The following is a 13,716-nucleotide window of genomic DNA, read 5'->3' as shown; positions in this document are numbered from 1 at the left end:
GATCCTGCTTTTCTGGAAATCGTTATTTAGTGCCACTGACGAGTAAAAGAAATTTTCGTGTTTTACAGTGCCACTGAGTAAATGGACTTTTATCTAGCTACATTATTCCCATAATTTTCCTATGATTATCATGATGTTATCACCCTCTACCCAAGATAATAAAGGCAACGGTGCCCTCGCGTTTTGTCAAAGCTAGAATTCCGCGCCCGCCATGAAAAAGAAAAGAAATTATTATATCAGACAACACAGGTTTTGAGGCTCATCCGCACAAATCACAGATGCAAAAGTCATTATATTATTCGTCAATGAAGTGAATTAAGGAGAATTTAGTATGTAATAGTGATTGCGTAGGAAGCGTTATTTTCTAGGTCTGCGTTTTCTAGACGAAAAACCTTAAATAACAATGATCACAACCAGGTATTCTGAGCCCGCGAGACTGAGCTCCCCCAGCAAACCATTGTTTTAACGACAACCGCTGGTCAGCAACCTTGGTTCTGGTCATTGCTGTCTAAGGTCTTCCTTTCTGGACACCTGGGGATGGGTCGGTGGTGCCATTTTGAAATGCCAAACTTAAACCCAGACTTCCGCGAAAACCACAGGCACACACAGCTGGGTGCATCACCGCGTGTAAGTTTTGTTCTCACATTCATTACGGTCTATATTTTAGTTTTAATTATTTATGTCTTCAAAACAGTACAGAATACAAGTCATTTCTTTCACAGAGTTAAAATGTGGCGTTTTTGTTTGGAGTTCAGTCGCCACCACAGAAAAGAGAGGAAATAGAAAGGAAAAGTTAACATAAAAAAACTAAAAAGGTAAAATGGGTGTTTTTGTGTAGTTATTAGTACTAGTGCTTTCAATAGTAAGGGTTCCTAATGGGCAACCAAGGATTTATTAGGGCACCCAATTCACGAGTTTGTTTGCCTGGTTTTTCAAATAGCACGGGAAACAGACTATAAAGAACGCAAAAAATGCGAGCCCTTTATCAGGAGGTTGGGAAACCTGTGCACAAATGAGTGTTACGTGAAAGTGTCATAAATGAAATGGTGTATCAGAAAATCCAAAATGGCTTCTTTAAAGAAATGATTATGCATTTTTCAGATTTTCTATTCGTACCCGTTTCATAGTTTTTTGGGATCTGAAACAGTATAAATATAAAAAGATCACTTAAAAATGCCAGAAGAAGTTCGAAATATTGAATGGGAGGAGATGGACAAAAGAAAATTTTATTTCTTTGGCCCGACACTGTTCCTCGGAATCCGGGCGCTTTTGTATCCAGCTAACCTCGTGAAAACTCGCCTTCAAGTGCAACGAAAGAACGCTTTGTACAAAGGATCTTTTGACGCTTTTGTAAAAGTGGTGCGTTTTGAAGGAATCCGTGGGCTTTACAAAGGATTTCTGGTCAACTGTTTTGGCCTTCTTTCCGGACAATGTTACATCACAACACTGGAGTTAGTTAAAATGAAAACGAAAAATTACAATTTAGCGGTGAGAGGATTCGTGGCTGGTGGAATTGCATCGATAGTAGGCCAAACCATCACTGTTCCAGTAGATGTTATTTCACAAAAACTTATGGTTCAGGGGCAAGGTGGTAGCTCCAATAAGCTAAAGGGAGCCTCAGCGATTGCAAGAGAGATCGTGAAATCGGATGGGCCGCTTGGCCTTTATAGAGGGTATTTGATCTCGCTCATGACTTATGCCCCAACTAGTGCCATTTGGTGGTTCACCTATGGTGCCTACACAGGACTTGTGGGTAGTATCGTGATATCAGGCACACCTCATTTGCTTGTTTTGGCTACTGCTGGTGCTTTAGCAGGTTTCACTACATCAACCGTAACAAACCCTCTGGACATCATGAGAACCAGATTGCAGGTTTGAGACTTTGATATACAGAGTAATGAATTTATCAAATATAACATGGTTATAGTACTGAAAAGCAGGTTATATGTTAACCCTAGTGAATATCAATGAAGGGATTTATTTTTTGATGGTAACTCAAAGATATTCTGAAAAATCTGAGTCCTCCTTTGCAAGTGTTGATCCTACAACCTTCCTATTACTAGTTCAGATACCATTAAGCTATAGAATCCCCCCTGGGGGGGGGGGTACTTCCTTCTGGCTAGCGGGATTTAAAAATGGAAAGATTTGTAGTAAAAAAAGTTGTTACAGAAAGAACTGTAGCACTGTTGATGTAAATATAATACTGATAGATAGATAGACAGACAGGCAGACAGACAGATACGTATTTATGAAATCACTTTGCAGCCTCATGGCTGAATTATATAAATTTTACAATGGAACTATAATAATAACATACAATAATACAGTAGTAATCAATAGATAATAAGACTGAAATGTAAAAATATTAAAATTTATGAAAATTTAAAGTGCCCATAACCCCAAAATATTTTTTTCGCTAAAATGAATCTTTGCACCTGTTCGAAACGCATCGCGGCTATTTTTTCCTTTTTCTAACAAATCCTGCCATTTTAGAGGCTTCGAAAGTTGCGAAAATGCAAGCATCTTTTTTTCAGGACCGAGTAAGAAGGGAAGTGGGTCTATTCCTGTTTTTACGTCACAAACTGATTTACATTGCATTAACTCTTTGTAAAAGGAGAAGGCAGGTATAGCATAATCAATAATGACCTAATACATGCAGTATAGAAAAGCACTAGGTCATTAGGCGGTACCCTAGCCCATTTAAGCTGTGCCAGAAAATACCGCCGCTTGTTAGCCTTTTTGATTACCTCATCTATATGAGCGTTCCATGAAAGTGAACTACTTATTGTTACACCTAGCAACTTAACACTGTCCACCACCTCCGGCTCCTTTCCGCCGAAAATCACTGGATCAAACTCAGTTGGTTCCTTGGCAAAGGAGATTCTCAGCTCTTTACATTTATCGGCATTAAGGTGGACTCTGTTATCATGAGACCACTGGATGACCTGGTCAGCTATACACTGGGCATTGCTGGTACCACCCTTTGGAACAAACTCTGACGCAGTGGTGTCGTCTACAAATTTCCAAAGGTGTGGTGAACTAATATCTCGATCGCTTATCATTAAAAAAAAGCCAAGGGGCCTAACTTAGTTCCCTGTGGTACCCCGGATGGGATGGAACCCCACTAAGAAAAGCAACCCTTTGTTAACTTGATTCTCTGCGATCGATCCGATAGAAAATCTGAAACCCAGTTGACAACACTACGTTGGATATATTTAATTGAGATAATTTAGTGATGACAATACTATGGTCAATAAGGTCAAAAGCCTTATGATAGTCAAATAACAAGGTCCTAAAAGCTGATCCGTTCCTGTCTGTTCCAAGCGACCAATGATGAAGCATACTGATCAGTGCCATAGTGGTGGAGGATTTGGGTATCACTCCATACTGGCTGTGATTAAGCTCCTTCAAGACTGCAGGCTTGATGTAATCGGCCACAATGAAGCCCTCTGCCACTATGGAGACAGCCGGAGTGGGTGAGATTGGGCACAAGTCCTTCTCTAGAAACTGCACTGGTTTCTTCTTGGCAAGGGAGTGACATCGGCTGTCTTCCACATAGATGGTAAACGTTGTTCGCTAAAAGAGGTGTTAAGGATTTCCTGTTATAGGGAAAACCACGAAGTCAGAATATTCCTTCAGGAGCCAGTTCGGTATTTGGTCGGGTCCAGGCGCTTTTCTAGGGCTGAGCTTGGCCAGTATTTTTGCTAGTTGACCTTCCGTTATATGTGGGATGTCAGGTGATTCCTCCAAGGGAAAGCGGGATGGGGGAATGGTAATCAGTATTCTTCCAATGGCTCTGGGAAAGCTAAGTTGATAGTGTTGGCTTGATCAACAAGTTGGGAGAGATCGTTGGGAGGGACCGTGGAAAGGGGGTTGTGGAGGGAGGGGGGGGGGGGGGGTGCTTTGAGGAAGTGGTAATTACCGGTTGGGGCTTGCTGATCACAGTCAAAAGAACTGCAGTTGATAAAGGTTGTTTGTTCAGTTGTCAGTGGTCTTGCATACAGTCTACTTGGGGTGTTTGCCAATGTTATTTCTCTCGTATTCATCATTTTGTACCTATTACCTATAAAAGCCTTTTAAGGCTTCTAAGATTTAAAAATCTTAGCTTTAAGAGACTACCAGGTGTTTGGTTTATGATTAAGCTCTGGAAGGAATACAATGACTTTTTTGATACGGCCAGGTTACTAAAAATGAAAAGATATCATAAGCATTTCTATGGTAACAACTTTGAGGATAAGTTATTTCCTGGTTTAAAATAAAATATGGTGAATTGAAAGGGTCAAATTTGACGAAATTCGTTATCCATTTTTGTTAACCATACTGGCAGTAGGGTATTGCAGCCCTCATGACCTGTTATGTTGCAGTTCTCTTCTCCCCCCCCCCCCCCCCCCCCCTTCCCTTCCCATTTGTTTTAACCTAGACTTAGTTATATTCTCTTATTTTACAGGTTGGGGGTGGAAAATCAACATATGTTATACACATGTTCCGCACTCTTTTGCAAGAAGAGGGTCCTATGGGACTGACGAAAGGATTGTCAGCAAGAATGCTTTCTATGGTTTCCTCAAGTGTAGTTGTGGTATTGGGATACGAGACAGTGAAGCGACTTAGTCTTAAGACATCAAAGATTGATATGCAAGTTCAAGAAGAAGGTTACTTGGAGGCTTCATTTTGATGTGGGAATGATCACTTTCTCCAGTTCTGAGATAACTTACATATATCATACCAGTACATGCACAGTGATATTACTGTCCTCCTATATATTTATAGATGGGGGTATTTAAAGCTGAAAGCTTGTGGGGCTGCATATGCAAGGAAAAAATCAAATAAGAAATCCACAAGAAAAGAAGCATTGATTTAGTTTGTCACCCAGGTAAAGTGACATTGTGTGTGAGATAACTTTGCTGCTACAAACAAACTATAGGTGGTCAGAAAACGATGTAAACCTAGAGCATGTGTCTGAACTAGAAGCTCATAACCTTGAAGCGTTTAACTCTAACAACCCCAGCATCCACTCAAAAACTGTCCCCTTTAATCGATGGGTCAAATTCATTCCCCAGCCGTGACTCCCTCCCTCCACCATGTTTTCTTTTCATCAGCTGTAACGAATGGAGCCTTTCTGTAATGGCAGGACTGGGAGAACCCAACAAGAGCAAAATATTGGGTAGACTAGTAAGAGACTCAAGTTCTAAGAGAGTTCAGACTTCTCTTTCTATAACTAATGTTCGGAACTACTGTTGGAACAAGAATTCAAAGCTCTGATTGGTAGTAGCTGCAATCAGACATGTTTAAAGATGATGATTATAATGATAATGATAAATTGATAGGAATAATAATAATAATAATAATAATAATAATAATAAATAATAATAATAATAAACAAATAATAACAATGTAGCCTTGTGGTTTAAATAATCCAGAAAGGCACTGCTGTAAGGTTACTAACCGTACATTGTATTGTTTGTACGTTATTCCTTTTTTCAATCTCTGCGGCATTGTTTGTCATCATCAGACTTAGGCATTGAATTTTATGTTTTTCATTATATCAAGGAAGGAGCTCTCAGCAGTATTTTTTATTTAGTTAGAACATTCTGTTTTTTTTTAGTCCTAGTGCATTCTCCCGTGGCTTCACCATGGCAATGTTTTTCCCTAGACTAGGAAACAGTGGCTATGTTGATCTCGAGGGATTCAACTTTAGTTTTATACGGATAGAAAAAGAAAGGTTAATCTATTTTTAATGCTTGTGTAAGCCTGGTTTTCAGTAGTGACACCAGCATAAAAGTGTTTATTTCACCATGAAAACTTGGTTGACTCAAGCACAAGCACAAGGACCAAAATGTTTCCTTTTCCTTGTGGTTGCGCTTATGCTTCCCTGCTAGCAGAGGTCTCTTTTCTTTTTGCGTTCGCTGGGCTGACGAGTACGAGAAAATAGGCCTCTACCATGGGTCGAAACTCACTTTGATCCAACCGCCGTCCACAACCTTGATATGATATGTGACTTGAGCCAACTGTGTCCTGCGCATTCCTTTACAGTAATTCCACTGTTGGTCGCTAAGTAACCGCAGCGCATGCTCAACACAGTGAGTTTCGACCCATGGCAGACTAGTCTCTTTTCCCGCACTTGTCAGCCCAGCGAATGTAAAAGAAAAAAGACCGCTAGAGGAAACGCTTATGATTGCATTCACTTGCGTTATGTGAAAATGAAGCACGGCTCATCGTTAGTACAGACTGTAACTATGCACAGCATAAGAACCAGGAAATTTGCTACGTCTGGCCATTTAAGGACGGTACCTACCTAATTCAAAGGTATTTTTGCGCGGTTATTGAATATGCGGGAAAAGCAGACCTTAACAAGTCTTAGTGAAATCTTTAAAAACGCATTTTTAAAGATAATTAATTAACAATATTTGTAAAAAGCTTTAAAATACAAAGCAATATGTATGGCATTCTTTGCCAAATTGAAGCATTGAGCTTTTAAAAAAATGCATGGTTACCCCCAATTTTCTTTTTGGATACCAAGTTCTGCTTTTTCTGCATAGTTTTGAACCGCGCAAAAATATCCCTGTATTAATAAGCACCACCCATAGGGAATCCGAGTATCTCGAGATGCGCAGAACGTATGCACAATAATAATAGTATGCACCGTCCTTAAAGCACTGGTTCCAGATTTCCGTATCTGAGCATTTGAACAAAATGGCGGAGGCCGTTTCCACTTAGCATAAGCTACTTTTGCATGCGCTTGTGATTGGGTCGCTAGTGAAAACCAGGCTTAAATGTCTGTTGAAAGTCACAAAGCACTTGAATTTTATTGGTGCGTTAAAAGCATGCGCAGTATAGGTTTTTTCGAAACTTGTAATTCGCTCAAGCAATATGGCCCTAGGCTATTTCCTAGGTAGGGACTTGTGCAGAAATCTTGTTGAGATCTCATTAGGTTGTGTCCAGAAGTAATAAATTTCTCATTTACTTAGGGCAAGCATATTTGGCTGGCTTTTTATGCTGTTTCACCGTTTGCACGCGCCCTGAAGGACATATGATGCTTTTTTTGTGCAGTACGTGCACTATACACACACTGTAAATGCACTACACACTATGTCATCTGGTTGTAAGAGTGTAAGTCCATGGTGCTAATAGGCCCGCAGCGCGTGCATAAATCACGAAAAAAAAAGGTATGTTGAAAGTGTGCTTGAGTTTCAGCAAATGAGCCCCAAAGTCGGCAAAAATTTGTGGCGCTGATAAATAATAAAGCAGCTGCTATTACAAAAATAAAAATACATAATTTTGACACAGATCCTTTGTTTCGCGAGTTGTTAGTAAACGATCACAGGTGGCCGCTAAATTCGATGTCAGTTTCGATTTTGCGATTTACTTGTGCAGCCAAAAGTATAACAGAAGAATTGAACGTAGCAAAAATCTCCCGAAATGTTTTTCGCTGATGGTATTTTTTTATATTCGCGGTTCAAAATTTATGTTTTTTTTTTGTGTTGCAAATTTTGTTGCTGATGGCAAAATAATTTATTCTCGGTCGACCGTCCTGAAAACTTCCTTCTGCTCTTCCTAAAAACTGTGTTAGGCAGGCTAACAAAATCTGTACCTTGCTTAGTTCAATTCTGATCCTAACGCCCCTGCTAATACAGTGAATGAGGCATTCCTTGAGTCCCTTGAGCATCTTTACGCCTCTGGCCTAGGCTACTACAACTGATGCTCACTACTCTAATTCTCCTTCGATTTCGGAATTCTGCCTTCTAAAGATTCTCTCTGTACTGAATCCATCCAAGTCCTCAGGGGTGGACATGACACCCTCCTGGCTGCTAAAAGAAACTGCGGACTTCTTGGTGCAGGGATGGCGCAGTGGTGAGAGCACTCGCCTCCCACCAATGTGGCCCAGGTTCGATTCCTCGACTCGGCGTCATATGTGGGTTAAGTTTGTTGGTTCTCTACTTTGCACTGAGAGGTTTTCTCCGGGTACTCCGGTTTCCCCTCTCCTCAAGAACCAACATTTGAATTGTTGTGTTAATTGTTAATTTCACTTTACAGTGTCCCCAATTAGTGCTCCAGCGCTAAATCTACTTTTTCCTTTCCTTTAGCCCCAGCAGTTACTGACATCATCAACTTTTCGTTTGCGGAGGCCGTCCCGTGCTGCAGTCCTGGAAGTACGCCGAATTCGTCCCTTTACCAAAACAGGTGCCGGTATATGATGTAAACAACCACTTGCGGCCAATTTCTCTAACACCTATAGTATCAAAAGTGGCTGAAGAATTCGTGGTCGAACAGTATGTAAAACCTGCTGTGCTTGAGAAAGTGGATCCAGGGCAGTTTGCGGGTACTATCCCCGGGTCAAGCACTACAGAGGCACTTATGAGTATGACACATGCGTGGTATAGTGCCACTGATGGGAATGGGGGCAAAGTGAGACCAGTGTTATTCGATTTTAAGAAAGCATCCGACCTTATTGATCATGGGATATTGGTCCAAAAGCTCCGCCTCTTTAACATTCCTGAGGTCGTCATCCTTTGGATTACTGACTTTCTGAGTTTCCCGTAAGCAACGAGTGAAACTAGGTCAAAGATTGTTTTTCTGAGTGGCGTGATGTCACGGCAGGGGTGCCCCAAGGTACTAATTTGAGCGCATGGCTCTTCATCATTATGATTAATGACCTCGACATCCCAGGTGTTGAATTATGGAAGTACATGTACGTCGATGATTCTACTATCTCTGAAACAATACTCAAGAGTTAAGGGTCAGCAACATCCAGACCGCTTTCGACATCTTTGCCTCGCGTGCTGCCTCGGACAATTTCCGATTGAACGGAACGAAGTGCAAGGAAATGAGGATTTGTTTTAGTACAAACGGGACTCCCGATCCCAACCCTATGGTCATTAATGACAAGCAAATTGATGTTGTTTCACACGCTAAGATTCTGGGTGTAATTATTTCGAGTGATCTAAAATGGAATCATCATATTGCGGAAGTTGTTAAGAAACCAAGGAAACGCCTGTTTTGTCTTTCTCAATTAAAGTGTGCATACAGGTCTAGGCCCTAATGAATTAGTACAGTTCTATCGGACCTGCATCCGCCGAATCAAGGAATATGCATGTCCAGTTTTTCATGACGTTCTACGTGAGTATCTTTCTCGCGAGTTGGTCACTCTGTCAAACCGAAGGCAAGCCCTAATGGACACAGCAAGCTCAGAAATTTGCTGCCCCCACAAAATTCTAAGCATTTCGAAATAGCTTTATAGTTTTGAACGCACTTAAGGTTTTCATGACGTAATATTTTTATCCTTTTTAATAATTATGCTTTTTTAGTAACTAATTACTTCAAGATCCATTTAATGCTAGGTCTTAGTTCAGTACTATGTAGTGATTTCAGATGTTTTCTTTACTTTTATATATTATATCTATTTAATCTTTTATTCTTTAAGCATGACTTAATTTAACCCTTGGGTTGCAAAATTATATTTAAACTATTTATCCATTCAGCTATCGTTGGGTGCCACTGACTTCTTTCTTTCGTCCACCACCAGCAGCAACTTGAAGCTTGTCAGGACAACGACGGGAAGAGGGGGAGAAACGTTTCAAATAAAAATAACATCGTAAACTTCTAATGGAAAACAGAGAGGCATCCAGCTGGCTGTTGAAAACATGCTGTGGAGTTATTGGCTAGAGGTGGATCTGGAAACTGAGTACTTGCTCGCCCTAGTCTTATCTCTGGCTTCGGTATACCTTGCCTTTTCAAACCAATTGTTCAGTTCTAGCTCGTAGATCGGTCAGAGTAAAATGGAGACTCGAGAAACAGCACAAACCTTTTACTAATGCTAACCTTAGTTAAAATTTGGCCTAAAACGATGTTTACCCTTTAGCCGGTCAGCATTAGTCAAAGATGATTAGGGTTTTTCTTATGCGCAGTCTGCACTTTACCTTTGTCTCCATTTTACCCTCAAAGACCTCAAAATCCAATATGATTTGATATGTATTAATTTGATTTGATTTCATTTGTGCACGACCCCACAACCTTTAAACATTATCGTGTAACCATAAAGTTGCACAGACCAGTTTCAATGCAGAGGTGCATAACCATTATTTTCGGTCTTTAATACAAGTGTCGCAACATCAGATTGTAAAAACAATAGTTCGCGCTTATGTAACTCTTACACTTCTCTCTCAGTCTACTCGACAAAATCGCCTTAAAGATGAAAAACGTGGAACTGTCTACAATATAAATACACATCAAGTGGTATTATGTTGTTTTACTATAACAATTTAATTGCAAAGGTGTTGTATGGAGTTATGACAAAATGGGTAACTATTAATAACAAAACCGAGAGTTTCTAGTTCTCTACTGACTAAAAATGGCAACAGCAGTGCAAAATGTCATAGCGAGAGCGCTGACAACTTCATTTACACCAGTGTTACACATCCCACCCTCGCAACAGCTCAAGTGGCATTGTTCGTCATTTGGGCAAGTTTTGTAAAACACATTTTTTTCCTTGGAATTACACAAGTCTTGTGGAGCGCATCCCTTGCTGTAGGTTTTCACTTCAACGTTGGCTTCCTTGTATGTAACTTCTGTCGATAATTTGAAGCAGCGGTCTTCTTTTTCAGCGCATGTTTTCAGTTTAGGCGTTTTGCACTCGTCCATCGAGCTGCATTCGTAGCACTGGAAAGGATTGTGGTCTAGAAACACCAGAAAGAAACGGCTTAACGTTGAAGTATAGAAGAGTAATTCAGCGTCTTTATTCTACAAGGTGGAGAGCATGTAATTAAGGGAGAGAAGGGAGGGGCTTCTGCAATGGGGCTGATGATTAGCTTACTAGCCCCACCCCCTCGAGAGAACTTTCTCAGAGGCTAATTCGGTGGATAAGTCACTATGCGGCTTTTAAAAAGAGTTTATTTTAAAGTTACAATGTAATTTTGTTGCTTCGAGTAGCATTCATCTTTCTGCAAGTTTGTTCACAGATTGATTGGTAGGTAAAGCCTTTTAAAAACATCAGACTCCGTGAACAAAGGTAAGGTCAAAAAAGCACACAGCCAAGTATCCAAGAAGACTTTTCTGACCGACTAAGATGTCCTTGTTCTTCGACCATTTTAACTTGTAAAAAAACAATAAACAAACTGCGGTGATAAATATATTATAATGCATTTTAACTTGACGTTTCGTATATGATACAACATACGAAAGGTCAAGTTAAAAAGCATTAAAATATGTTTATCACCGCAGTTTGTCTACTGTTTTCGACTAAGATGTCTAATTATGGGAAAAAAGAGGCCCGCAGAACGCTGCCAAGAGATTGAATTCGTGCATATTCTTGTATATTAAATATACACTTATTTTCTCGGCCAGGCCATCGTTTTTTAGAAATATTATGTTACGGGTCTAACTCCCGCAGGTCTTTGGCAAAAAAAGGGATCCTGGCCAATTTAAACTAAGGAACAAAAACAAATTATCATGGGAAAACAATTGTTTTTTTTGGGGGAAAAATAATGGACCATCCCTTGGGAGACGCCCGAAATACAAGGGAATACAAGCGTGTCATTTGTTACCTTAACGTCGGTATAAAAATTTCAAAATGTTGTGTCAGATAATTAAAATGGAATATGAAAATTGGTAGGGATTTGCCGGAATCGAAAGCCTGAAAAAACAATTCGATGATCAACTTTGAAGTTAATTGATGGAACGTTCCCAGCTCTTTTCCCTATTAAGAGTCCACAACGACTGTTCTGAGAGTATGACTGCGTGAATCATGTCGTTTCCCATAGACCTTTTTGCAGATATGGCGGCCATTTTGATTTCTATTGTTTCGAAAGACATTATGGGATACTCAGGAGGAAAATTAACATGTATTTGTCCCCTGGATATCCCATAATAGCTATTTGAAACAATAGAAATCAAAATAGCCGCCATATCTGCAAAAAGGCCTATGGCCAGGTTTTCTGGGTCAGTCATGACCAATCGGTGACAGGGTCGTTTTAAGCCCGCCCGACTCATGGGGGAGGAAAACTGCGCTGGGAACTAGATCAAAAAGGGCTTGCTTTTAATGGGTATCCAAGAAAGTTTTCAACATTGGATCGATTAAGCAGTAATCACAAATTGTGGTCATCTCTTACACACCTATGGGATACGGTTTTGCACAATAGCTACTGCTACAGCAAGTGGCATTGCACGACACCCCAGCGTTGTCCTCGGGATTCTCTGCCATGTCCTTCATCATGTTAGAGCAGACAGCACTGGAAACTTGACAGTCCATCTCCGTGGCACAACCGAAGAAGAAGTTCATGCCTGTTGGACTGTTTCTGACGAGTGAAGCACACGAAGTCTGTTCTTCGGAGCAACCAATGGAATCTGAATACTGACGATTACATTGCTGGAGATCACCAGAGCAAGTGTAACATCGGAGGGAACACCCTGCAAGCACACGAAACTAAATTATACATAATTATCCACTTTTCCCAAAGGGGAAATCTTTTGCCCATTGTGAAGAACTTACATTTGCGTAAGCCCCGTTCTTGTAAAAGTTAAAGACAACCTTTACTCCAACAAAACTTTAAACCACAGGAAATAATGGTTTACAATCAAGTTTATCGAATATCTTTCAAAGAAAGCATTAGAATTCGAAATTAGTTAATCTTAAAATCCTTTATTTTTGTTTTCAGATTTCCCAGGCGCCGCCATCTTGAACAATTGTTACGTGTTACCATTGTACTATTGTTATAATAATAATAATAATAATAATAAACCAGCGCTAGTACAACCAATAATAATAATGTACAAATAAATAGAGCCACTTTTACATGGCCTTAAAAATAAACTTGAAAACAGAACGTAAACAAAAATGCAAAACATTTAATTGGCTTATCGAACAAAAACAAACGAGCGCGAATTTTCATTGGTTTAGTGACCGCAGATGCAAACAACGTCATCTCTCCATGGAACTTTCTGGAATGCGATCGGCATTTCCCAGTCACTTAACCTCTGGGTTTCCTTTTTCTAAACTTATAGTGCTTTTTGTTACAGTATTTGTAATGTTTAGAAATAAACTATTATTATTGTTATATCTATCAGAACCTCAGTATTACTCCTAACGTCCCTATGCGGATCCTCACTCAGTGTTACCCCAATTACAATTACATTAGGTGCAATTAAATTCTAATGAACCTATTAAACAGGGACATTGATTTTCCAAGTCCTCGGCGGCTTATAGACCTTATTCATAAATGGCGGTCAATTTATAATTCTTTTGTCGAAGTGCAAATTAGCCTACCAAGCCTCGATACCATACAGCGAATTGAAAAGAATTCTTGCTCTTAAATGAGGCTTGGTAGGCTAATTTGCACGTGGACAAAAAAAATTAAAAATGTGACCGCAATTTATGAATAAGGTCTATTGTATCTATTACCTCTCGGGGGGGTACGACCTTTGGAGAAATTTTCACGTTTGTGTCGAGAGTCCTTGGCAATTCCAGGTGCATCAGAGTTCAATGGTTCAATAATAAAAATAATAATACAATAATAATGGATTTCATTAAGACCAAAAAGCGAACGAACCAATGGGACAGCAGTACCGCGTTTGTTGTTTCAACTCAGTTGACTTAAGACCCAAAACGAAAGCAGAATAGTTTAACTTAAGACTGTATTCTCTCACGGGCTTGCTTGCAACTGCTTAACTTACTCCTCTATCTGCCATGATCTGCGTACTTTGACAGTTTCATGTTCATTCCGCAGT

The 13,716-nt window shown here is 40.0% G+C and overlaps 2 protein-coding genes across 2 annotated transcripts in view; one reads left to right on the top strand and one right to left on the bottom strand.

Annotated features, from left to right (window-relative positions):
* Nucleotides 1-1,053: 1,053 nt before the first annotated feature.
* Nucleotides 1,054-6,365, top strand: LOC138007531 (solute carrier family 25 member 44-like). Its single transcript, XM_068854504.1, has 2 exons — nucleotides 1,054-1,872; nucleotides 4,448-6,365. Exons 1-2 carry the CDS (start codon nucleotides 1,174-1,176, stop codon nucleotides 4,670-4,672), a joined length of 924 nt encoding a protein of 307 aa, XP_068710605.1. The 5' UTR covers nucleotides 1,054-1,173; the 3' UTR covers nucleotides 4,673-6,365.
* A 3,684-nt stretch (nucleotides 6,366-10,049) lies between these two features.
* LOC138007529 (uncharacterized) overlaps nucleotides 10,050-13,716 on the bottom strand; it is a 5,323-nt gene continuing 1,656 nt past the window's right edge. The window contains exons 2-3 of the mRNA XM_068854502.1: nucleotides 12,106-12,399; nucleotides 10,050-10,670 (exon numbers count right to left, since the gene is read on the bottom strand). Coding sequence (XP_068710603.1) covers nucleotides 10,333-10,670; nucleotides 12,106-12,399 — 632 coding nt within the window. The 3' untranslated portion in view covers nucleotides 10,050-10,332. The remainder of the gene's footprint in view (nucleotides 10,671-12,105; nucleotides 12,400-13,716) is intronic.

Source organism: Montipora foliosa, chromosome 6 (assembly GCF_036669935.1).
Source record: "Montipora foliosa isolate CH-2021 chromosome 6, ASM3666993v2, whole genome shotgun sequence".
In the NCBI taxonomy this organism is placed as follows: Eukaryota; Metazoa; Cnidaria; class Anthozoa; order Scleractinia; family Acroporidae; genus Montipora; species Montipora foliosa.
Note: the sequence above shows the minus strand (reverse complement) of the source record. Positions and strands in the feature narration are given on the sequence as shown.